General features: G+C 39.8%; 1 protein-coding gene across 3 annotated transcripts in view; it reads right to left on the bottom strand.

Moving 5' to 3' along the window:
* The window catches only part of TLX1 (T cell leukemia homeobox 1), a 111,457-nt gene that overhangs the window by 72,287 nt on the left and 11,487 nt on the right, over window positions 1-27,683 (bottom strand). For 2 of the 3 annotated variants that reach the window (XM_075216269.1, XM_075216267.1), the window contains exon 3: window positions 27,173-27,617. The exons of the other annotated variant lie outside the window; for it this stretch is intronic. In XM_075216269.1, coding sequence (XP_075072370.1) covers window positions 27,395-27,617 — 223 coding nt within the window. In that variant the 3' untranslated portion in view covers window positions 27,173-27,394. Of the gene's footprint in view, window positions 1-27,172; window positions 27,618-27,683 lie in introns of those variants that run through there. 3 annotated transcript variants of the gene reach the window in all.

The raw sequence follows: 27,683 nt of genomic DNA, 5'->3' as shown, positions 1-27,683 counted from the left end.
AGAAAAGGGACCATGTACTCTTCTGAACACTGAAAGAATCCCCATCCTTCTCTCAGTACCGGTCCTTATACATAATGCCAAATGCAGAATGTATAGTACTGTTCTCTGGCTCCTTCATCCGCTCTCCACTATCCCATCATTCTCTGTTGTTAGACCTCGTCTTTCTAACACCTGGCTACTCCTCACTAGTTGTATTAGGAATTTTCACAAAGGGCAAATTAATAAATGTTAATATTTAAGATAGCACAGTAATTTTTGTGTTTTGTGTTATCTTTTGAGAGATTATTCACATTTTTTAAAATGTCAGTTTATGTATGATTGACTCATCTGTAGTCCTGAGGACAAGTCTAGCTGTCACTGTAACCTTGCAAACACATTTATATGAACATTACTTGTTCCATTGGCCATAGCTCTGATACAGTAAATAAGGGTCTTCTTTTGATTTTAATTAATAGAACACTTTATATTGTTCTCAAGAGTAGAATAGATAGATAGCAGCCATATTGGATGGCAGCCATATTGGATGCCCTCACCAAGTCAGACATTTTGAACAGACTGGTAAAAGACAATACTAGGCTTTGAATAAGTCATCCTAATAAAGTTTTATATTTATTTGTTTTCAGCTTTATTCCTAACTAATTACTAAACATTTGCCTCAATGAAAAGGCCTTGTTTACTGGAACATAAAAAAATGTTCATTAGTTGCTAAATTTGTCTATATGTCATTATTTATTTCCCTTACAAATCTTTAATCTGCTTTCATGTCCGACAGAGTGTTTAATCCTGATTTACTGTGAGCTGCCTTTAAAAAAAATAAAACTTTGAAAACTGCTGTACTGCCATACCGCCACAAGATGGCACAATTGCATTACTTTTGTCTGTGTAGTTTTTGCATAAGAATTTCTTGCAGATATTTGAACAATGACATTCATGCAAAAAAAAATAACCTCAATATAATCATATTAATAGTGTAGGCTCTACTTGGTACACCTACACCTTAAACTCCAGCACAAAATGGCTCCTGTAGGTCAGTGCTGTCTAAGTGTATAGAATCCAGTTCATTAAAAGCTGGGATAACAATGATCCAGAGACTGGGGAGGTGATTTAAATGAAAGAGTATATAAAATGAATGGAACCTATTAGTGTGATTCATATATAAATTTTCAAATAATGATGTCATACAAAAGAAGGTCTCAGGAAGGCTGAGGGTCAAAATAATGTTATGGGGGGCTACATCTAGCCAAGTAGATGATTGTCTTCCAGACTATATTGCATATAGTAGCAGTACATTGTTCCTAGTCAGCAACTGTCCCTAAATTCTAGAGACATCATGATATTGCATCTCTCTCCTCATTACAGCCAGACTCTCATTAACATAACACCCAGCCCCTCATTAACATAATTACACATTTAGACAAGTCACTGCAGCATACTTGTCTCCTGAAATAATCTGTGCTGCTGTGAGCAGACACAGCAGCACAGTTCCATTTGAGCCCTGTATCCTTCTATGCCAGTTCACTTTATAACTGAGACATAATGGGCCTTTCCGGAGACCAAGAATGATAACAAACATGTTTGCTGAGTCTCGTCAAACACATGTAAAAAGTGTCACTCTTAGCAGAAATAGTACATGGCATTCTTTATATCGTGATCCTTTAAATACATTTTGCCTTTCTAGTTTCTAGTATTATTCATAGTTTGGGTTGCTGTATTGTCATTTGATCTTTACCCATCTTGCCAGTATTGAATGTCATGTATCACACAGCTGTGCAGAGGATTACAGCACACATACAGCACACAGTCACTTTCACATAAGAAGAGTTTAATATTCCACCACGAGTAGAAGCTGCAGGAAACCAGTCATTACAGCTGTGTTGTTTATGTGCAATCCTGACAAACAAAACTATATTTTTTATATAATTGTTGGCCATGATGGTTTTATGGCAGACAAAGTGTGAGTCATAAACCACTATAGAGCTTTGTAAGATTTATGTTGTGGGTGGAGGCTGAGAACTCTCAGGCTATAAATGAAATATGTCTTTCTGGAGTCTCCCTGCCCTGTGATCTGTCATGTACCCTTAGACAACACATATACATGTAATATAGTTCCATTTCTTTTTAATCAGGGCACCAGTCCCCTCTGGGAACACTGTCTGGGACCACCTATTGCAGCCCTCTTTCCTTTCTCTCCTTAAATAGAATTGTATTCAGCGGTACTTAGTTACCCCAGGACTTATGCATCAGTCAGAGGCAACCAGACCTAGGTTACCTCCTGGATGCAACAGGGTCTAAGTTCAGAGACAGGGAAATTAAGCTTTAGTCAGGGCAAATTAGCCAGAGCTGTAACTTAAAATCTTAGCATCTGGGGCGAGAAGGAAAACTGCCACCCCCCAGCCCTCAGTTTTAACCAAACGGTAAAACAGTCTCAAACTGCGCCTTTCTTCAGCGTTGCTCCCTAGGCGGTCGCCCCTCTCACACAGCCTTAGTTACTGTGCTGAGATTAGCGCCAGGCTGGTAGGTGCAGCACCAAATCACTATCCAGTAACAAGGTCAGACTCAAGCTGAAGTCTGCAACACATTGCAAAGGTCGTACTAAAACAGTGTTCCAAAAGAGTAGCCCAAAACCAAGGTCAGGACAGGCAGAGAGCAGCAGGAATGGAAGTCAGATAGGATCACAAACCAAATCAGCAGACACAGGAACCTAAAAGTATCAACCGCCAGGGGTGTAACACTCAGTTGCTGGGGTCAGGGGGGTGTAATGCAGCTCCATTGACTCTGAAGACCACATATTGAGCATGTGTCAGCTCCTGCCAGACCAGGGTGCGTCCGTAGCAGATGGATGAGAATAGACAGGCTTCCCTCACAGCCAGCCCCCATAGCTATTCCGTCAGTAGCTCTATTATTACCTGTAGTGGTTACCTCCCTGGACTTATACCAGTGTGTGACACCTATCCATTACTCATGAACTCACCTACAGTGGAACCTCCAAAATCCCAAGCACTGGTGCCTGCGCATGACCAGAAGAGCAGAGAGGGGAGGATGGATCGGTATTGCCGGGCTTCTGTGGTGGTCGAGACTGATGGGATTTCCTTCCCTTACCTTGTCCTCCAGACACGAGTCAGGTTCTTTTTTGGTCAGGAGATAAATACTTCAATGAAAGGGACAAGGATTGGTCAAATAACTTGGGTTTATTAATAACGCGGTAAAGATAATTTTGGTCACCGCACCACTGACCCCTTCAGCTCAATGGTAATGACAAAATATTCATTTGATCAACATAGAGCACAATAGCATCTAACATATAATATACAACTGGTGAGTATAAGGCACAATAGCAATAACATCTTCAATAACAATAAATCAATTTTAGGTAAATCACTTAACATTAACATTCAACTAAAACATTTGGTGCACCAATATTATCCCTGGTAACTTTACCATATTTTACACTCAGTCCTGGGCTGACCTGTGCACAGGAATTTTGTAGTACATTAGATCTGTCAGCATGGAGGAAAGCAAGTGGAGGAATCTGTGACAAAGGGGATTTGCAGACCTACTGTACTTTCTACTAGAGTTCCTTCATATGATGGACTTCCAGCAGTAATACCTCTTATCTCTCTCAGCCTGTTCCTGAGGTAATGAGCAGCTACATGGAAAGATTCAACTCAGATTTCTTATCTCTCGGTCTGTCTTCTTGTCACTCAAACCTCATCTCTCTCCCTCAGAAGTCTAGAACTTTCCTCTCCCCACTGCCTTCTGGGAGTTCACAGTTATTACCAAACTCAGTGGACTTGTTGCTATGACACAAACTCCTCCTTCCTACACATCCTCCTGGACACGCCTCTTCAGTTCAACTGTCAACTGTCATTCCCACTGTGTCTTTCTCAGCCTCTATTAACCCCTTGTAGCCCTGCATTTCAAAAGCGTTTATGTACTTCCTCTGTGCTGTTTAACAGGGTTTTGGGGCACCACACTTCTCCTTTAATATCACTAAGGTGGACAGCAATGGAGTGTTTCACCCAGGGCTGGCAATGACTGTATGAAAACCTAGGCAGTTGCCTAGGGGCAATGGTTTAGGGGGTGACTGAAACCCTCATTCAGTGACATTCAGTGGCTTGATTGTCACCACAGCACCCTCACACCAGTCAATGACATGGAGGGGCAGAAGCTGGCAGCTTCCAGCCTATGCAGCTGCTGGGTTCTGATTCTTCATGTTGGTAATGGTTGGGGGTGGTTGGTAATGGTTGGCTTGGATATGATGTCACAGCCCAGCGCCACACTCCCAAGAATAGGAAATGTCACCTCACCTCTACTCCAGACTAGGTAAGAAGCGTGGCACGTGGCGTAGTGGGAGGGGTAGTCAGTTTAGCACTCAAAGGGTGGACTAGGACACCCACAGCCCACACAAGTATTTATTCTGGACAGGTGTGGTGTGATGATGTTTTTACCCATTATGGCAACAGCTGACAGCAGAGAAAAAAAGTGTTATGAGGGGGGCAAATCTGGGACTAATCCTAAAATGTTTTACGAAAGAGCTTGAACACCTCGAATAACTGAATTACCAATTATGTGCCCCACATGCTCAAGTCGGGCTGACAGATTCCTAGCTTCATGGTTATTACAGACAGATAAAATGGACACTTGAATACAAGGAAGAATATCTGTTTGAGAACACATTGTACACATAAATAAGGCACAATTAATATCATGTGGTTTACTGACATATTTGAGCTGTATTGTCTTTGAGGGATGTGTTTCAGAGCAGAGAACTAAACAGCGGATACAATAGACTTTCATAGAATGACATTGTCTAAATGATTTCTTTATTGTCAATTCCACTAATAAAAACAAACTGAAGACTCAGCTCTGCTTTACAAGACTCCTTCATTTCCTTTGAAGAGCCAGTAAAATTAATCGTGTGGGTTCTTATTTGAAATAATTCTATTCCATACGACTTACAGGGCCATTAATTGTTAAAGACGACCCAGCATGAAATTGCATCTGGTAACATTCATAGATATACAGGTGGAGCAGACTTTAGTAATGCAGCTGAGCTGCTTCACTAGCCAAAGACAAGTGCTGTGACGGGAGGTGTCCGGTTCACAGACTGGAGATGTTACCCATAGCAACCAATCAGATTCTAGCTATCATTTATCCAGTACATTCTAGAACAGTCATGGCTAACCTGTGACACTCCAGGTGTTGTGAAACTACAAGTCCCAGCATGCTTTGCCATTAGATAACTAGCTGATAGCTGGCAGAGCATGCTGGGACTTGTAGTTTCACAACACCTGGAGTGTCACAGGTTAGCCATCACTGTTCTAGAACATGATAGCTCAATTCTGATTGGTTGCTATGGGCAACAACTCCACTTTTCCTTTTTTTCTGATTGGTTATTATGGGCAACATCTCCAGTTTTCCTTTTTAAAAGGTATGATGCATCTACTCCTTAGAGCTAGGAGCAAATCTAGGTAAGGGTGCAAATTTGCACATCACAAAATTTGTTTAAATGTAAGGGGACAAATACATTTTGTTTTGCAAGGAAGTAGCTAAGAAAACTGGGCAGCTCTATTTTTACACTGCAATTTATATTTGCACTAGAATGCTTCCTCTCCCAACCTTAAATTTGCACATTTTAAATATGCCCCTCTGCAGCTCAGGGTGGTTTTTTCACAAGTTGCAGAATGACATCTGTAGCTGAATGTTACCTAACTCTGTGCAAAGTGTCCCCATGTCAGAGTAAATTATAAATGTATTACATTACATGTACGCTTGCCATGCAGCTGAGTGTAAGCTATTGTCGTTTTATTCAGATTCAGAAGAGCTGCCTTCTCATTGGGTTTACTGACAGGAAATATGGTGAGCAATGTGAGAAAAGCTTACTCCATATGCACAGCTTAATCTCATATATCTCCTGTTCTAATAATCTACTAAAACGTTTGCCTACCAGTATGGGATATCCTACATGAGAACCCAGTATGCAAAAAGTTCCGAAATCCATAAAGAAAAAGTAAATAATAAACTATGCACAGTAATGTCATCCACACTGTATAATCAGGTACAGAATCAGGAGCAATATTCTGGCGGGTCCCAAATTCTGTATGGAAACCCTTGGAACACCTATATCCTCCTATGACAAGGCCCCTGCAACAAAGGATCCACTTGGGGGCTTCTCCATAAAGTTATTTGTCTCCTGGGCTTCTCCCGGCAAATCAATTTTGTTAATTGATTGTGGCTTGTGATTGGTTCTCCTGCTCACGACCCCTTTAGCAGCATCTCACAGCTCAGGTTATTTTGTCAGAACTGTGAGGAGAACCAGGGCAGCCCTGGGAAAAATGGCTGCATGAGGCAACCCTCTGGACTCTGGATAGGGTAAGGAGAAGGTTAGTAAAACGTATTCAGTAGATGTTAGTGCAGCTGTTATGACTTCATGTAAAGGGTAAGGGGCAGACAAATATCTCCCAGCACAAATGGATCAGGTTGACGTCTCTACATCTACAGACATTTACTGGTGCAGTTGGGCAAAGATGGTCACATGATGTCACAGAACGGAATTCTGCATTCTATCAGTCTCCCTGTGTTCCTGGGCTGCAGTTGTCACAGAACTGTACGGGGAGAGTTAATTGCAGTATTTATTTGTTCTGCATGTAAAACACTGACTGCAGTTTAACAGCTTTCTCCATCTGCCGCACCCCTGAATTGTGCAGATTCTGGATCTCTGGATCGGACTGTGTGCCAGTAGAAATGTTACACTTTTTCGCTATTTCACCAAACCGGGTGCATGTAGTTTGCTGAGTTTGGATCAGACAGCTCAGGCTGTTTCTATGCATTCTGCATTACCTTTCTTTGGTCTGAAGAGGTCGCTGTTACTCTGCTAACGGCTATAACTGCTATACATTGTATAATGCAAACAATTCATTATAATAAATCTATTATAAATATATATGAGCTGGCAATATTTACTTCTGTATAAAGTCAGTTTAATAAAAATTCAGTTTATGCTAATGATCAATTAATTTACTGTAGGACAGAATTGCTAAAATACTTAGTGAAAATCAGACTTTTGCATCTTGTGCATTTATACCAGAATTATGAACATTATGGGCCTCATGTAGAGTTTGACGCAGTTTCCGTCTAAAACACAGATGTAAAATGCATCCGAAAAAAAGACACGTTACATGACTATGATGAGCCAGACGCATCTAAGCCGACCATCATCACTATTAGTTCCTAACTTACACTAGTGATCGAGCACCCGCGCGTTTCTCGTCTCCTGACAGGCGTAGCTGCGCCTCAGGCCACATAAGTTGCATTTACCCTTATACGCCCCCTCCTGTCCGCGTTCCTCCTCTTCAAACGCAAGAAGCCGCAAGTGGCCATAAGCATAAGTTGTGACTCAGTCTACATATGTCCTCAGTCTACATATGGCCACACCTGTAACTAGTGCTCTGCGGAAATGCGCAGAAGTAACAAACGTATTATACGATACAAACGTTATTTATATCCAACTCTGCGTGAGCCCCTTTGTCCACAAATTGTAATAAAAAAAATTAAAAAAAAGCTGAATTTTTAAAGATAAATTTTGTGCAATTTTAATTGTGTTTTGATAAAACTAGAGATAAAATTGTGAGATAATCTGACATGCTATAGTAATTCATTTTGCTTAATGATTTACAGCATAAAAAGCAAGTAAAGCCACTGTTTTATTTTCGTGTACTGTATATTAAATATTTTTTATCACAGAACTCAAAACTATACCTGAAATACACTTTTACTTAACTAAATATTTATCTCCCTTATGAAAAATCATTTCATTGTAATTTGGTTGTTTACCTGTATCTAATGTTATAAGTATTGCCCACATACTCACCGGCTTGCTTGATTGGTGGATCACTGCTCAGAGGCTGAACCAATGATGTATCAGCAGCTCAAATGACTGTAGTCTAAGCTAGCTCATTGACCTATTTTAGATACCATAGAGACACTGTCCTAAAGATGTGTCTAATACAATGTGAAGGTAATACTTCTTAACAGCTGCCGTGGAATGTCAGGTTATCACTGAACAATGTACTTTACCTTGCTGTTTCATATATGAAATATGAGCCACTGAGCACCCAAAACTGAGCTAGAATTTTAGTGTTAACAAACTGTACTTGCTACTAAAATAAGCTGTGGATTGATGCTGTCTCCTAATATGTCCCTGTAAAATGTCCCAATTTTTTAATAGGGAATTTTGGGAGATATGTCTGGGAACTACATTACTGCTTGTTTAGCCTACATATAACTATTGTTATTATCTATATCTTTCAATAAAACTGTGCCTTTAGCGGCCATTAATGTTTAAACATCTCTAAATCATCACTTGGCTCTAGACTTTTGTTTAGTAAATAAAGTGCTGCAAAATATGATGATGTTTCCATAAGTAATATTGCAGTAACTATAAAGGTTGTGGTACATTATTGCAGTAACTATAAAGGTTGTGGTACATTATTTATTGTGATTGACAAGGGAACATGGCAGTAACGACCGAAGACAATGTCACAGGACTGGATGGTGGCATCACGTGATTAGTTTACAGCCTACATAGAGATGCCCTCTTGCAACCAATGCCACACTGCTGCCCAGTTACCTGGTCAATTGAAATAAATATTGTTTATCAGCAAGGGCTTTCATTCCCTTATATTACCTTCATATCGCTATGTAATCCTCTTTATATGCAACTAATTACATAATAACAATACAGTAAATCTTAAAACAATGTTTTAATTATTACTTGTCAACTAGTCAATACTAAATATGACACACGATGGAGACTGCTGAAGACTGGATCACTGATACCAGAAGAAAAATGAGTGAATGCAAACTATTAACAATAACACAATTCTGAATTAATTCCTAAGATTTCTATCTTTAGTCTAAATGTAGTTCAGAAAAGTCACTGAAACCTATAGCTTAAGTGTAAAAATAGTTGTTTACTTATTACATTTGTAAAAATCTATTTTTTTATATTATTATTATTATTATTATTATTATTATTATTATTATTATTATTATTATTATTATTATTATTATTATTATTATGTCAGTTTATATTGTTCAAAAGATCATGAGATAGTTACAAAAAATAAAAAATGGAAAGCTGCAGTACTTAATTACAACCACTAGGTAGCAAAGCTGAGCTTCTCTATCTTTTATCTAGACATGTGTTCCTCTGCGTTTAACCGCCAGAGCCGTAACTTAAATTTTTTGCGCCTGGGGCAAGAAGGAAAACCCCCAGCCTTCAATTTTAACCAAATTTACCTGAAATATTTATAAACTGAGCCCCCCTTCAGCATTACGCACAGGGCGATCTCCCCTCTCGCACAGCCCCAGTTACGGCCCTGTTAATCACCTCTAGTATAATTGTGAAACCCTTTATAAATGGATTATCATATTTACCGGCTATCTTTTCCTAAAATACAGTATTTCTACAATCCCAGGGCACACATTATATCACACAAATAGAAAGAACCTCTTATTTTTGTACAATTAAGCACCCTGACAGATTACGTTAACACAACAATTAACTTTCCTTTATGGATAACTATAAGCACAAAATAATTTTTAACTTCTTGCCCACTGCACATTATTTTAAACGAGGGACTGACGGCCTATTTCTTACATTCTTGCCTACTCTCTCGCAATGTCCAGGAGATTCCTGGATTTCTGTGAGTCCTCACGGATCCCGCCCACTTCCCTAATGAATGGATGGGGACTAAATGACGCAATTTTTTGCAAATCGTAACATCATTGCCCTGCCCCCTGTCTCACAATGCCAAGGCATGGACCATGATGGGCTAATGGCGTCATCACGCACGTACACACGCACGCCACCCCCTTCCCCCCTCACACTTGTTCTCCGGAAGGTTGTCATAAAGAGCTGGCAAGAAAGCTTTATTATGACCTGCTAATTTAAATTGGCAGGCAAGCGATGATGTCAGCAATGACACCAGGGCTAATTCAAATAATTCAAACAGGTTGCAAGGAACCACTGAGTCAATTCCATTGGTTGAAAGGGAAATCCTGTCACATCATCGCAGTGACCTCACAAGGACTTCCCCGATAGAGTTTTCACTTAAGACCAAATGTCCAACATTTTTGGGCAACTGTGGAATGAAGTGAATATTTCATGGAACAGTTTTGAAATTTTCACTTATTTTTTGTGCTGACATATTCCTGCACATTTAAAAAAAAAAGGGGGGGGCTTATATTTATAACAGCCAAGGTCACAGTGCAGGATAACTCACTGTTCTGCCAGTTAGTTGAAAGAGGTGTTGCTATAAGATGCTCTGGTCCACCCAGAGGCAGCTCGGTCCCTGTGCATCGAATATACGGGGTCTCTGGCCAGAAGTGGGCAGCCAGGGGGTAAATATATGGCCATTAGGAAGCCACAGACTCTGGTCATCCATCATCATCATCATCATTTATTTATATAGCACCACTAATTCCGCAGCGCTGTACAGAGAACTCATTCACATCAGTCCCTGCCCCATTGGAGCTTACAGTCTAAATTCCCTAACATACACACACACACAGACAGAGACCAGGGTCAGTTTTGATAGCAGCCAATTAACCTACTAGTATATTTTTAGAGTGTGGGAGGAAACCGGAGCACCCGGAGGAAACCCACGCAAACACGGGGAGAACATACAAACTCCACACAGATAAGGCCATGGTCGTGAATTGAACTCAATACCCCAGTGCTGTGAGGCAGAAATGCTAACCACTGAGCCACCATTTTGTTATATTTTCTTCTGCACAAGGCAGATGCCACGACCCACCGGCTGTATAATATATACAGTCGGAGGGTCCATTCATTAGAGCCTTAAAACCGGCAATCTCACTCTGGCCATTGGTAGAGATGAGAATCCCACCGGCAGCGTTTTGTACAGTCGCAATTTATAGCAGCCGTCTATCAGGCGTGAGGAAAACAGTGTCTATCTGAGTTATGGCAAGTCTGTATTTCCTCTATTGCGCTTTTATAGTAATCGCCATTTTTAGGTCAGTATAACTATTGTCAGGGTGATTGTCATCGGAAAAGTGAGCACACCTCCAGCCCTGGGGGCCCCCAGCATTCCTGTAGGGAGCGCTGCTCTGGGCATTAAAATATAATCTGTCACTGCTACGTCCCCCAAGGAAGGCCTGTGTTCTTTGTTCCCATCCCTCTTCTCAGGGCACCTGACAAATACCCCCTTTACTTGGTGACCATCCCTTAAAGAAGGTTATTAATATAGGACCTGACACGGTTTCCGGAGTTATTGCATTTTCTATGTTAGAAGTGAGGTTATTTCTTTGAAACTAGTGTCACATTTCCATGGTAGGGATACAAGGTCCAGGAACAAGTAAGAACTCACCGCCTGCCCTCTACCAATTGTTATTGTGTATTAGTGACTCCTCACATTCACTCCACACTCTTAATCTCTCACTACAAGACACATTCTCTTTTTTTCCTGTACAGAAGCTTTGCAAGAAACAGATGACAGCTCAGGCCCCAGATGATAGGATCTTAAGAGTAGATAGAAGACAGGTTATCTTAAATCACTACCCCAGCCCTGGGCAACAGACAAGAGGTCTGGACCCATTAACCATTTAATCACAGAGAGTTATTTGGGTGACAGGACTGATGATGCCAAAGACCTTCCACCTCTTACTAGTTGGAGTCACTATTATTATTATTATGATGATTATTATTATTATTATTGTAGTGCCCAAGTGATGTATATAGAAACTCCCGTAATTACTATCTGTATAAAGAGTGAGTATTTTTTGGAACAGTAGTCCATTATAAGAAATAACATGCCCCCCAGTGGCGCACGCAGGGGGGGTTTCTGAGTCTCTAGAAACCCCCCCTGCGCTAACTAAGTGGCCACTGTCCTATACAGCAGCCGCGGCGCTGTCAAAGAAGCGTCCGCGGCGGTGCTGTATTGTATACAGCACCGCCGCGGACGCTTCTTAGACAGCGCCGCAGCTGCTGTATAGAACAGCGCTGGCGAAACGGAGCTGCTGCGCATGCGCAGCAGCTCTCTCTGTTTTTGTTTTTTTGGGGGGTTCGGCAGGGGAAACCCCCCCCCCCCCGACAATCCTCCGTGCGCCCCTGCCCCCTACTCTACATTATCACTGATATTTGTATTAGCATTTAGGGCCTGATTTATTAAGGATCTTAACTTGAGAAACTTCTTATTTCAGTCTCCTGGACCAAACCATGTTACAATGCAAGGGGTGCAAATTAGTATTCTGTTTTGCACATAAGTTAAATACTGACTGTTTTTTCATGTAGCACACAAATACTTGATAGCTTATTTGTACACTGAAATTTAAAGTTGATATTTGTGTGCTACATGAAAAAACAGTCAGTATTTAACTTATGTGCAAAACAGAATACTAATTTGCACCCCTTGCATTGTAACATGGTTTGGTCCAGGAGACTGAAATAAGAAGTTTCTCAAGTTAAGATACTTAATGAATCAGGCCCCTACTCTACAATATAATTAAATAGGCCTGAACTCCCCCAATCCCCACATTATAGGTGGGGGGGAGACCTCACACTCCTATACACCGGTTAGAGGTATTGTATTATTTTTTTGCATGTTTCGGGCCAGCTAAATGTATTTGTATCCTGTTCATTATTTCTACCTACTTCTGTGTATTGGCTCGGGCAGTTACACAGTCCCTGCCGGATCTGTACAACGTAATTTAATAGAACTTGTTTTGGTTTTTACTTTGTTTGTGTATAATGTGTGTTGGTACTTTATTAATAAAGTTATTCACAAAGAAAAAGAGCCTGAGATATCAGAGGGAGGGAAGTAATAATAAATATATAATACACAAGTAATTATAATATGTTTAGAAACTCCAGAAAATAATATCTGTATCACGGGCAAGTTCTCATGTCATCTCTTATAGTTTAATAGTAATACATGTGCATTATTAAGAATAACTCTTTTTCTACTGTAAATTAATTCAGATAGTAGAAGTGACATTGAAGATGACCTTTATACAGTCACAAAACTGTGATAGCCTTATATTTTATAGCAGGGCACATAATCCACTATAGACTGTATTATCCCCTTCTTGAAATAATAATCACTGACCACTGTCCACAGTACTGTCCACTGTCATATAAGACCTTTTAATAATATTGTACAGTGCTGAAGAATGTTTCTAAATAATATATATATTCCATAACATACAGTGTGATGGGCAACTAAAGATACAAATTATGTTATATATATATATATATATATATATATATATATATATATATATACATATTTTTGTAATAAATACCGGGGGAGTTGCATTTAATATACAGATAATTAAAATAATGTTCTTCTTTCACAAATCATTTCACACAAAAAATGACTGACTGCATTGTCATCCAATATGATAACGTACAGAACGTCTGCTGTGTATAATAAGATATAAATTACAACGTTGTCTCTAGTGTCTTGTGCGCGCTAATCATCTCCCAAAAACTTTAACATATACATTTGTGAACCTTATTCGTAACTCTTTTATATAAACAACTTGTATTTTAGGTTTAGTGCCCCTTTAAGAATAAGAAAACTTGTTGCTTTTATTAAATGGATGTAAATGCAAAAAAATAATAGTAATAAATTATGAATAGAGAGTTCAATTCCTGACCATGGCCTTATCTGTGAGGAGTTTGAAAGTTCTACCCGTGTTTGCGTGGGTTTCCTCCGGGTGCTCTGGTTTCCTCCCACACTCCAAAAACATACTGGTAGGTTAATTGGCTGCTAACAAATTGACCCTAGTCTCTCTCTTTCTGTGTGTGTGTGTGTGTCAGGGAATTTAGACTGTAAGTCCCAGTGGGGCAGGGACTGATGTGAATGAGTTCACTGTACAGCGCAGCGGAATTAGTGGCGCTATATAAATAAATGGTGATGATGATGATGATGAGATTGAGGTTTTGTGAATGTAAAAAGATAGGGTCAATAACTTAAATAACATGGGTCAGGACCAATATTTTTCTCTCATTAAAAGATATTCATTAACTTGTTATAGTAATAAAGTAATAAATAATATCATGTAATACAATACTGAAAATTTGTTATACAGATTAAGTCATTTTGGGAACCTTTTATCTCTGCTCAAAAGTTCTTAAGTGTCTTCATGAATTACTAATTACTAATTCACTGCCAAATCAATTTTAAATTGCCGAAATATGGTAATACAGGGTGGAGTAATTCACATTATGTGCTCATACAGCAGGATCCCCTGCACTCATCTACCAGTCAACAAAAGTGACCTAAAATGCCTCTGATATAGTAATAAAACCATAAGTCTTGGTTACATACATTAGCAATACTTATGTAAGCCACCCATCACTTACAATGTGTTTCTGGTAATAGAATGGTCCTAACCGTAATCAGTCAGAGTACTAAACTTTTATAACAAATATAATTGTTAATTTGAGAACAAAACTTAACAGTAGGTACCCAATGCTGAGAGAGAGAGAGCACAATCAGGGCCACCAGTGCATCCAGTGTCTGGGAGCCGCAGCGGAGAGTGGAGGGTGAAAGCACATTGTGAATAATAAGTTATTAAATGACCCAATGCTATGCAAAATTATGATAGTGTTATGAATTACTTCTCACATCACTGAAGTAACAACACAGGGACACACATTACAAAGGCAGAACAAGGTAAGTGAATTGGGGAAATGTATTGGGAAGAGAAGGGAATGTACTGTGAAGAGAAAAATGTATTGTGAACAGGAGGAAAAGTATTGTGAAGAGAGGGGAATGTATTATGAAGAGGGGAGATGTATTGTGAAGAGAGGGGAAAGTATTGGGAAGAGGGGGGAATGTATTGTGATGAGGGGGGAATGTATTGTGAAGAGGGGGGAATGTATTGTGATGAGAGAGGAATGTATTGTGAAGTGGGGGAATGTATTGTGAAGAGGGAGGAATGTATTGTGAAGAGGGGGAATGTATTGTGAAGCGGGGGGAATGTATTGTGAAGAGAGGGGAAAGTATTGGGAAGTGAGGGGATGTACTGTGAAGAGGGGGGAATGTATTGGGAAGAGGGGGGAATGTATTGTGAATAGGAGGAAAAGTATTGTGAAGAGAGGGGAATGTATTGTGAAGAGGGGGGAATGTATTGTGAAGAAGAGGGAATGTATTGGGAAGAGGGGGAATGTACTGTGAAGAGGGGGAATGTATTGTGAAGAGGGGGAATGTATTGTCAAGAGGGGGGAATGTATTGTGAACAGGAGGTAAAGTATTGTGAAGAGGGGGGAATGTATTGTGAAGAGGGGGGAATGTATTGTGAAGAGGGGGGATGTATTGTGAAGAGGGGGGATGTATTGTGAAGAGGGGGATGTATTTTGAAAAGTGGGGAAAGTATTGTGAAGAGGGGGGATGTATTGTGAAGAGGGGGAATGTATTGTGGAGAGAGGGGAATGTATTGGGAAGAGGGGGGAATGCATTGGGAAGAGGGGAATGTATTGTGAAGAGGGGGAATGTATTGTGAACAGGAGGAAAAGTATTGTGAAGAGAGGGTAATGTATTGTGAAGAGGGGGGAATGTATTCTGAAAAAGAGGGAATGTATTGGGAAGAGGGGGAATGTACTGTGAAGAGGGGGAATGTATTGTGAAGAGGGGGAATGTATTGTTAAGAGGGGGGAATGTACTGTGAAAAGGGGAATGTATTGTGAACAGGAGGAAAAGTATTGTGAAGAGGGGGGAATGTATTGTGAAGAGGGGGGATGTATTGTGAAGAGGGGGAATGTATTTTGAAAAGTGGGGAAAGTATTGTGAAGAGGAGGGAATGTATTGTGAAGAGGGGGCAATGTATTGTGAAGAGAAGAGAATGTATTGTGAAGAGAGGGAATATATTATAAAGAGGGGGAATGCATTATGAAGAGGAGGGAATGTATTGTGAAGAGGGGGGAATGTATTGTGAAGTGGGGGAATGTATTGTGAAGTGGGGGAATGTATTGTGAAGAGGGGGGAATGTATTGTGAAGAGGGGGGAATGTATTGTGAAGAGGAGGGAATGTATTGTGAAGAGATGGGAATGTATTGTGAAGAGAAGGGAATGTATTGTGAAGAGAAGGGAATGTATTGCGAAGTGGGAATGTACTTTGCTGTGTGGGGAATATATTGTGAAGAGAGGTAATGTATTGTGATGAGGGGGGAATGTATTGTGAAGAGGTGGGAATGTAATGTGAAGAGGGGGAAAGTATTGTGAAGAGGAGGGAATGTATTATGGAGAGGGGGGATGTATTGTGAAGAGGAGGGAATGTATTGTGAAGAGGAGAATATATTGTGAAGAGGGGGTAATATATTGTTAAGAGAAGGGAATGAATTGTGAAGAGGGGGATGTATTGTGAAGAGGGAGGATGTATTGTGAAGAGGGGGGATGTATTGTGAAGAGGGGGATGTATTGTGAAGAGGGGGAAAGTAATGTGAAGAGGAGGATGTATTGTGCAGAGAGGGAATGTATTTCGAAGAGGGGGGAATGTATTGTGAAGATGGAGAATGTATTGTGAATATAGGGAAATGTATTGTGAAGGGGGGAATATATTGTGAAGAAGGGAGAATGTATTTTGAAGGGGGAGACTGTATTGTGAAAAGAGGGAACAGTATTGTGAAGAGGGAGAATGTATTGTGAAGAGAGGGGAATGTATTGTGTAGAGAGGGGAATGTATTGTGAAGAGGGGGATTGTATTGTGAAGAGAGGGGAATGTATTGTGCAGAGAAGGGAATGTATTTGCAAGAGGGGAATGTATTGTGAAGAGAGGGAATGTATTGTGATGAGGAGGGAATGTATTGTGAAGAGGGGGGAATGTATTGTGAAGAGGAGGGAATGTATTGTGAAGACGGGGAATGTATTGTGAAGAGGAGGGAGTGTATTATAAAGAGGGGGGATGTATTGTGAAGAGGGAGGATGTATTGTGAAGAGGGAGGATGTATTGTGAAGAGGGGGGATGTATTGTGAAGAGGGGGGATGTATTCTGAAGAGGGGGAAAGTAATGTGAAGAGGAGGATGTATTGTGCAGAGAGGGAATGTATTTCAAAGAGGGGGGAATGTATTGTGAAGATGGAGAATGTATTGTGAATATAGGGAAATGTATTGTGAAGGGGGAATATATTGTGAAGAAGGGAGAATGTATTGTGAAAAGAGGGAACTGTATTGTAAAGAGGGAGAATGTATTGTGCAGAGAGGGGAATGTATTGTGCAGAGAGGGGAATGTATTGTGAAGAGGGGGGATTGTATTGTGAAGAGAAGGGAATGTATTGTGAAGAGAAGGGAATGTATTGTGAAGAGAAGGGAATGTATTGTGATGAGGAGGGAATGTATTGTGAAGAGGGGGGAATGTATTGTGAAGAGGGGGAATGTATTGTGAAGAGGAGTGAATGTATTGTGAAGACGGGGAAAGTATTGTGAAGAGGAGGGAATGTATTATGAAGAGGGGGGATGTATTGTGAAGAGGAGGGAATGTATTGTGAAGAGGAGAATGTATTGTGAAGAGGGGGTAATATATTGTGAAGAGAAGGGAATGTATTGTGAAGAGGGGGTAATATATTGTGAAGAGAAGGGAATGAATTGTGAAGAGGGGGATGTAATGTGAAGAGTGGGAATGAATGTATTGTGAAGAGAAGTAATTCTATTATGAAGAGGGGGAATGTATTGTGAAGAGGGGAGAATGTATTGTAAAGAGGGGGGAATGTATTGTTAAGAGATGGGAATGTATAGTGAAGAGAAGGGAATGTATTGTGAAGAGAAGGGAATGCATTGTGAAGAAGAGGGAATGTATTGTGCAGAGGGGGGAAGTATTGTGAAGAGGAGGGAATGTATTGTGAAGAGGAGGGAATGTATTGTGAAGAGCAGGGAATGTATTGTGAAGAGGAGGGAATGTATTGTGAAGAGGAGGGAATGTATTGTGAAGAGGGGGAAAGTATTGTGAAGAGGAGGGAATGTATTATGAAGAGGGGGGGATGTATTGTGAAGAGGAGGGAATGTATTGTGAAGAGGGAGAAAGTATTGTGAAGAGGAGGGAATGTATTGTGAAGAGGGGGGAATGTATTGTGAAGAGGGGGGAATGTATTGTGAAGAGGTGGGATGTATTGTGAAGAGGGGTAAAGTAATGTGAAGAGGAGGATGTATTGTGCAGAGAGGGAATGTATTTCGAAGAGGGGGGAAATGTATTGTGAAGACGGAGAATGTATTGTGAATATTGGCAAATGTATTGTCAATGGGGGAATATATTGTGAAGAAGGGAGAATGTATTGTGAAGAGGGGGGACTGTATTGTGAAGGGGGAGAATGTATTGTGAAAAGAGGGAACTGTATTGAGAAGAGGAGTGAATGTATTGTGAAGAGAGGGGAACGTATTGTGAAGAGGGGGTAATATATTGTGGAGAGAAGGGAATGAATTGTGAAGAGGGGGATGTATTGTGAAGAGGGGGGATTGTATTGTGAAAAAGGGGGAAAGTATTGTGAAGAGGAAGGAATGTATTGTGAAGAGAAGAGAATGTATTGTGAAGAGAGGGGAAAGTATTGTGAAGAGATGGGAATGTATTGTGAAGAGAAGGGAATGTATTGTGAAGAGGTCGGATTGTATTGTGAAGAGGAGGGAATGTATTGTGCAGAGAAGAGAATGTATTGTGAAGAGGGGGGATGTATTGTGAAGAAAAGCGAATGTATTGTGCAGAGAGGGAAAGTATTGTGAAGAGGAGGAAATGTATTGTGAAGAGGAGGGAATGTATTGTGAAGAGGGGGAATGTATTGTGAAGAGGAGGAAATGTATTGTGAAGAAGAGGAATGTAATGTGAAGAGGAGGAAATGTTTTATGAAGAGGGGGGTGTATTGTGAAGAGGAGGGAACTTATTGTGAAGAGGGGGAAAGTATTGTGAAGAGGAGAATGTATTGTGAAGAGGGGGAAAGCTTGTGAAGAGGAGGGAATGTATTGTGATTAGGGGGAAAGTATTGTGAAGAGGAGAATGTATTGTGAAGAGGGGGAAAGTATTGTGAAGAGGAGGGAATGTATTGTGAAGAGGAGGGAATGTATTGTGAAGAGGGGGAATGTATTGTGAAGAGGGGGAATGTATTGTGAAAAGGGGGAATGTATTGTGAAGAGGGGGAATGTATTGTGAAGAGGGGGGAAGTATTGTGAAGAGGGGGAAAGTATTGTGAAGAGGAGGGAATGTATTGTGAAGAGGGTAAATGTATTGTGAAGAGGGTGAATGTATTGTGAAGAGGGTGAATGTATTGTGAAGAGGGGGGAAGTATTGTGAAGAGGGTGGAAAGTATTGTGAAGAGAAGGGCATGTATTGTGAAGAGGGGGTAATATAATGTGAAGAGAAGGGAATGTATTGTGAAGGTGGAGAATGTATTGTGAAAACAGGGAACTGTATTGTGAAGAGGGAGAATGTATTGCGAAGAGAGGGGATTGTATTGTGAAGAGTGGGAATGAATGTATTGTGAAGAGAAGTAATTCTATTATGAAGAGGGTCGAATGTATTGTGAAGAGGGTCGAATGTATTGTGAAGAGGGGCGAATGTATTGTGAAGACGGGGGGAATGTATTGTGAAGACGGGGGGAATGTATTGTGAAGAGGAAGGAATGTATTGTGAAGAGAGGGGATTTTATTGTGAAGAGGGGGAATGTTTTGTGAAGAGGGGGGAATGTGTTTTGAAGAGGAAGAAATGTATTGTGAGGTGGGGGAATGTTTTGTGAAGAGGGGGAATGTATTGTGAAAAGGGGGGATTGTATGTGATGAGGGAGAATGTATTGTGAAGAGGGGGGAATGTATAGTGAAGATGGGGAAATGTTATGTGAAGAGGAGGGAATGTATTGTGAAGATGGGGGAATGTTTTTTGAAGAGGGTGAATGTATTGTAAAGAGGAGGGAATGTATTGTGAAGAGGGGAATGTTTTGTGAAGAGAAGAGGAATGTTTTGTGAAGAATGGGAATGTATTGTGAAGAGTGGAAATGTATTGTGAAGAGAGGGGTATGTTTTGTGAAGAGGGGAGCATGTATTGTGAAGAGAATGGTAGGTTTTGTGAAGGAGGGAATGTATTGTAAAGAGGGAGGGAATGTTTTGTGAATAGGGGGGAATGTATTATGAGGAGGGGGACTGTATTGTGAAGACGAGGGAATGTATTATGAAGAGGGGAGGATGTATTGTGAAGAGGGGGAAATGTATTGTGAAGAGGGCGGAATGTATAGTGAAGAGGGGGGAATGTATTGTGAAGAGGGGGGAATGTGTAGTGAAGAGGGGGAATGCATTGTGAAGAGAGTGGAATGTATTTTGAAGAGGGGGGAATGTTTTGTGAAGAGGGGGAATGTATTGGGAAGAGATAGGAATGTATTGTGAAGAGGAGGGAATGTATTGTGAAGGGGGGAATGTATTGTGAAGAGGGAGAATGTATCGTGAAGAGGGGGAATGTATAGTGAAGGGGGAATGCATTGTGAAGAGGGGGATATGTATTGTGAAAAGGGGGGAATGTTTTGTGAAGAGGGGGGAATGTATAATGAAGGGAGAATGTATTGTGAAGAGTGGGGGATGTATTGTATTGTGAAGTGGAGGGAAAGTAAAACCCATTAAAAAACCACCTTTTCCTTAAAGCCTTCCAGTCTCATGCCTAAACTCCCACCGGTCGGCTAACTCTTTCTCATCCCTTCTTCCCTTCAGCCCCTTCCTCGACTCTGTCTCCGTTTCTCCCGTCTCTCCGTCTCATCCATGTGTCTGTCTGTCTTCCCCTCCCTTTATATTGTTCGCTCCTTTGAGCAGGGCTCTCCTACCTGCTGTTTCCATCACTTTTATCTGCGCTCTCCAGCTACTCAGCTCACCTCCTCTCGGTCCCTCTGCCCTCTGTCTCCTCTCGCTTCTCTCCGCTCCCCTCAGTGACTCTCAACCTGTCATCCGTGCCCACCCTCTTGAGCCATAGTTACCAGCCTATACTCACTTTTCCCCTCCCTCCCTCTCTTTCATGCTGTGCCTGAGTCCCCAGAGTTATAGTGCTTACTGTTACTTGTGCTGTGCTGTTTCACCTTGTACTGTGCCATTGTTTGTCCTTGTACGGCGCTACGGATACTTTGTGGCGCCCTATAAATAAAAATTAATAATAATAGTAATGTATTGTGAAGAGGGGGGAATTTATTGTGAAGATGGAGAAATGTATTGTGAAGTGTGGGCAATATTTTGTGAAGAGGGGGGAAATGTTTTGTGAAGAGGAAGAAATTAATATGAAGATGGGGGAATGTATTGTGAAGATGGGTGGATGTTTTGTGAAGAAGGGGAATGTATTGTGAAGAGAGGGGAATGTTTGGTGGAGACAGGGGTTGCTGCCAGATTAATTTGTGCAAGACCCTGTGGTGCCTGATGGCAGTCCCTAACACATTGCATGTACAGTATTCCTGTAGTTGACAACAAATCAATTCAAATATTGTTTAATGTGTTTGTTTCAATATTCTTTTGTATTTCATTTTAAATGGTGGATTTGAGTAAACATATCCTGACAACAAACATTGTCTTCCAGGAGGTTTATATGCATAGTGTCCCTAGAGAGCAGCTTTAAAGTCTCACTAACTCTTTGAATTGATTCAGTAAGACTCTCTATAGCAGTTCACATGCTACTCAGAAACCATGCCCTGTACTGATGAGCCTCATCAAGGGCTAAGTAGTCTGTCTATAGATGGAAATTATGTCTCTGCCCTGGCTCGGATCGTGGTCTGAAAACCAGAGGCGAACAGCATTGATTCAAAATCCTGCCATGCAAATAGCATTTCCCAGAAGTCTATTTTCCTGAATATGAGAAGCTTACTTTACTTTTTATGTGCAATCTTAAATGTCTTCGCTAAACCTGTATATAGAGTGGAATTTACTCATGTTTGCTTTGCTGATGTGAATATTTGAGCACATTGGAAAACAAATCAGCTTTTTCTGCCTGAACCTGTTTACTTGATCCATCCTCCATCATCAATACACAATGGATACCTCACGGAATTTCTTGGCAGTCCAGTGTATAGAAAAAACAAAGTATATTCTGTTGTTTGTTGGTTAGGATGTTATTGATGTTATTGTTATTCTTGATTCACAGCAACTAAATAATCAATGTACACTATAAAATAAGTAAATTGTATTTGTGTAAGACACTAGAGGAAGAAAGGAACTTACAGTAACAAGTATTGCAATACAATAAGTATTGATCACTTCAATCAATCCACCAATCAGTCAATACATGTTTGGTAATATACGGTAAAACCCTGGTTATTTATTATTTTGCACTAGTGACCCTCATTTGATTGCGTTTTTGTATTGAATCACAGTGAAGTGTGGCAGTAAAATCTAGTACCATATTGCTATAACCAGGGGAGGGCTAGCAAATTTTAGCCCGGGGGGGCAAGAGTTGACTCAGCAGCCTATTTTAAAGGAAATAAAATGCATGTGGCCTGGTGATCCAGCCCACGATAGCCCGCTATAACCCGACTCGGGGATAAGAAGCACCCCAGCCCAGCCAACACCTGGCTATAACATAATGCTCTAATTACACTGCTCTACCAAGTAATGATTTCTTTCTTACTGTAGCCCAAAGATTATTGCCCCTTTTGGCCTGGATTTGATATTAAGTCTTGCAGTCCTTACGTTTTAAAATTAATAATAAAACTAATTTTCTTCTAATTAAATTACTTTGGGCTTTCATGTATTAAAATATGACTATTAGAATAATAAGTGTATGCACAAAATCATTTTAAAACTTGTACATTAAGTGGTTTAATAATTGACAGAGTACTATAGGGGTTATGTTGTCCTATCATTAATGACATGGTGACCAATATCCCCAGTTACATATTCGTGCTCAACACTTTCACCTCTTAGCGAAAAACTGCTATTCAGAAACTCCTAGTTTTCCTTTTGCACAGTGTCTATTTCAAGATCTCAATTTGCTTTGAATTTGTGCCATTTATTAGTCTCATGACGCTACACTGTATGTTGCATGAATCCTCCTATTTCAAGACTAAGATAACATTTCACACTGAGGCTTTCAGAACTGATGATGATGGAAGATGCTGCCCCAGGGTTGTAACAGACATAGGCAGCTCACGTCACTCTCCCTCCCTCTAAAGTCAGATTATTCATCTGTAATTACCATTATACACACAAAGTATATGTAGGCAATGAGAAAAGTTAGGAAGGGATTTATTTTGGCAAATGTATGTTTTCCCCGTGTTTGCGTGGGTTTCCTCCTTGTCCTCCGGTTTCCTCCCACAATCCAAAAACATACTAGTAGGTTAATTGGCTGCTATCAAAAAATTGACCCTAGTCTCTCTCTGTCTGTCTGTCTGTCTGTCTGTGTGTGTGTATGTTAGGGAATTTAGACTGTAAGCTCCAATGGGGCAGGGACTGATAGGGAGTTCTATGTACAGCGCTGCGGAATTAGTGGCGCTATATAAATAAATGATAATGATGATGATGAAATTTGACCCTTTAAGGTGCAAGCCAGGATTTGAGGAAAGGACACATAGACCCCGGCCTAAGGCATGAGGGGAGCAAGGGAGTCAACCTGGTGACTTTACACATCATTAAAAATGCATTTTGCACATATTATAAACATATAGGGCCTGATTCCTTATGGATCTTAACTTAAGAAACTTCTTATTTCAGTCTCCTGAACAAAACCATGTTACAATGCAAGGGGTGCAAATTAGTATTCTGTTTTGCACATAAGTTAAATACTGACTGTTTTTTCATGTAGCACACAAATATCAACTTTAAATCTAAGTGTACAAATAAGCTATCAAGTATTTGTGTGCTACATGAAAAAACAGTCAGTATTTAACTTATGTGCAAAACAGAATACTAATTTGCACATAGTTTTGTCCAGGAAACTGAAAGAAGAAGTTTCTTAAGTTAAGATCCTTAATGAATCAGGCCCTTAGTCGTGGGCTGAACATTCATCTGAATGGGAAACTCACTAGGGTGGGGCTGAAAAGTTTGAATAAAGCCATCCCCAAGCAAGAGAGATGATCCCATGCTTGGATTATTAAAGGTATCGAGGAACCGTCTGAATCATGGGGCACTAAGTTACATCATCTTTTTTTTATTTGTTTGTACTGCATAATACCCCCGAAAATTAAATTTTTAGTTTGGGTGTAGTTATCCTCTAATGACATATTATAAACATTAAGCTACGGGCTACAAAAAGTTCTCATTTATAACAGCAGATAATGAAAATAATGAAAAAAAACCCGAAAGCCGGACCTGAAAAAGAAATTATTCATTTTATTTACAACGTGTTGACAAAACATGTTAATGCAGTTATTAAATCCCAATTTGTAAATTGCAATGAAAATCGAATGTACATAATACATAAATAGTCGGTAGATTGATACTGTCAAATAAAGATACAAATAAATAAAAAAAAAATGTAATAAAAACCACACACATACAGGATGAGGCTGCTTTTAATGCAGAACCCGGTAAACTCACTCTGTGCACAACATGTACACCCTGCACATTAATTCATCCTTTGCATGGAAGGGGTTAAAATACTGCACAAAGTCCGAGATCCCAAACTCCCTAGGTGTGTTTGTACACAGCAATATGCTCTGCAGCAATCAGTCCATGTGTAAGGTTCATAAACTACAACTGCGTGCTTTAAACATTTCAACCATAAGCAGTTTAACTGGCAGTATGCTATAGGACCTCATTTAATACACAGAGATATAGAAGTGCTTGCAAATTAAAGAATCACATTCCTGTATTAAGACAGTCCAACTCTGGCAGTCCTATATCCTTATATAGGAAAATATATTTCAGTAACGGTAAGTTTTTGTTGTATTTCACTTTTAGCACCAAACAGTACTAAGAATATTTTGCATGTGATTGTAACAACAAATTCAACTTTGAATTGCATTTTGTATTTTTAAACCGTGCAGTTGTATTACATAGGAAATGTGTGTAGAGTGAATACTGATTTTTTTGGGCAATCTAATTTATAAATAATATTATCATATTTAATGATATGATATATCGAGTTAGATAATGCAGTCAACGTCCTGTTATATATATATATATATATATATATATATATATATATATATATACTAAGGGAATCTATCGCGAAATACTATGTTATCATGTTTAGCTTGGAACTCTTGCTATAATTTTTTTATATAAAAATATATACATAGGATGGATATATTGCTTTATTAAATCTCAATATATTGTTGTCTTTCTCATTTTGTTCTGTGAGAATCTCGATAAATATAATTTAGTTTTGTCTCTTTACCGTCCGATGCAAACTGTCACTACCTTATGGGGAAGTATGTTATATCACAGAGGATGGAACCTGATTGGAAGCTGCTTACAACCAATCAGACGACACTCCTCTGTGGCACGTCTACATGTACAACCCCTTTAATATCACAAATGGAAACAAAGATGTATATCGGATTTGCTATAAACATCCATAACTGTATATAACTAGGCATCTGCTGGTGTCAGATTTTTTTCCATCTCAGTGATGTTTCAATTGTAAAGTCTGTGTTGATCTATTTATGATGCTAAAACATAACTAAATTTAACAATAAGTCTATATGCGTGGAGTTTGTATGTTCTCCCCGTGTTTGCATGGGTTTATTCTAGATGCCTAGGGCCCAACGACCTACAGCTGGGATAATAGGCTTCTTACTAGCATGTGCATTCATCTGTTGTAGGAAATTTAGATGGTAGGCTCCACTGGTGCAGGGACTGATGTGAATAAATAAATATTCTGTGATTGTTCAGCGCATTGTTATACGCTAGCGCTATATAAACAATGGATAATAATAATAGTTGCTTTTTACTAATAACTTTGAGACTAAACTAGTGTCCGAAAAGACTGAATTTTTGACTGAACAACGCATCCCTATAGATCACACGTGACTCGTACCATTGGTGTTGCTACATAATTAGCTTTATATCCCCTTTTCTACAAACGTACTGCTCATTTTGGGGCATAAATAAATGGCGATAGCGGGGCTCATGTTAAGTTGAACTCAAACTGCGTTCTTGGCGTACAGTGCACTCTTTTTACCTCTGGGCAAGCGCGCAAAGCACTGGTTCCTAAATTAGTGATGTGTGCGCATGCCAATATGACAGAATGTGTTCTGTACACCAAGAACGCAATTTGCGTCCAACTTAACATGAGTTCCTTTATCGTTATTTAATTATTAGCAAACTCCGCAAAGTAACAGTTTGGCTACACGTCATAACATATGCAAGTGTTTTATAACATGCATATTTACAAATACAAAAAAGCATAAATGCAACTACTGAAAATAAATTGTTGCATCTATTTTTTTTTATATTATCCAACACATTGGTTAACTTACACCTGTGTTGTAAAACGTTGGCTTAGGTTATGACATGTAAGCATTCCCAGCTAGGATTTTCTGTCCATCTTTTAATGCAATGTACTGTAGAATTTTTCACGTGAATCCAATCACAGATTGGCTAAAACACAGATTTAGGCTACATGTGAATAAGGTCTTCAGCAAGAACAAGAATTCCATTGACAGCCAATGATAACACCAGCTCCAAGGCAGCCTAAACGTCTAGGGCTTCTGCACAGTGAAAAAGCCTCACAAATCAGGGTTCACCTTCCAGTTTGTCCTATTTCCACCCATTATATCTCATATTAATAGCTCAAACATATACAGCAAAATCACATTTTAGAGTTTAACAGACCATAATTGCTACTAGATTATAGTGCATGAGGAATGCCCTCATACACCCAACATGCTGAGCAAATGATTGTTATTTCATGATAGACGTTGTCTTGCTATTCCAATCAATATGTAACGGCATAAAGCGCAATGAGCGCAAGTAGCAAATGGCGTCAAAAAAGGGGAGAGTTCTGTACTCAAATGTGCCATCTGGTCGTAAGGAACCCAAAAGGAACTCTTTCATCAATAATGGACAGAAATAAATATCTCAAAAATGATTCCACTGATAATCTACAACATATTTCTTCACGATAGATTCAAGTTTAAAATAACCAGCACATTTTTAATGTTGTCATTATTTTAGGCATTAATATAACATACATGTAATTATACTTAGGTATAATTATAAACAAGACGGATGGGAAGCAATTGTCATTACTTCATAACCTTTGGGGACATATGTGATCTTCGAGGGTATCATGTAATGATCTTGATTTCCTATGAAAGAAATACAGTATATTACAGTCTAGATCCAGATAGAGGTTTTGCACGACTTGGTGGAGTCTGAAGTTTGGGGTTGGCCTGGCTTGTCCTGTGGTTTTATTTGAAAAAAGTCAAGAGAATACATTTCAACCAGTTCCTTTCCCTTTCGAAAATCCTGTTTTATGACTCTGTTCATTCACAGGCAGAGGCCACGGAGGTGACACTGGTAATTTTGGAGGAGTCATCCGACCAAGGCTGAAGGTTCTGCAGGGCAAAGAGGGAAGAATTGTGAATGCAGATGGGATCTGGCTGGAGAGGCTGGTTTATCGACTTCTGAAAGGCTTCTTGCTGAAGTTGCATTAATATCCTGTTGGCTTGCTGTCTTTCTGCTTCCCTCTCTTCTGCTGTCTGTCTTCTGAAGGTGGAACAAGAATATTGTCATTCTTATTGCAAGTGTGTCAAATAAAACGGCTTTGCTTTT

This window comes from Mixophyes fleayi, chromosome 6 (assembly GCF_038048845.1).
Source record: "Mixophyes fleayi isolate aMixFle1 chromosome 6, aMixFle1.hap1, whole genome shotgun sequence".
NCBI lineage: Eukaryota > Metazoa > Chordata > Amphibia > Anura > Limnodynastidae > Mixophyes > Mixophyes fleayi.
The sequence above is the reverse complement of the archived record's forward strand: the minus strand, read 5'-3'. Positions and strand labels throughout refer to the sequence as shown.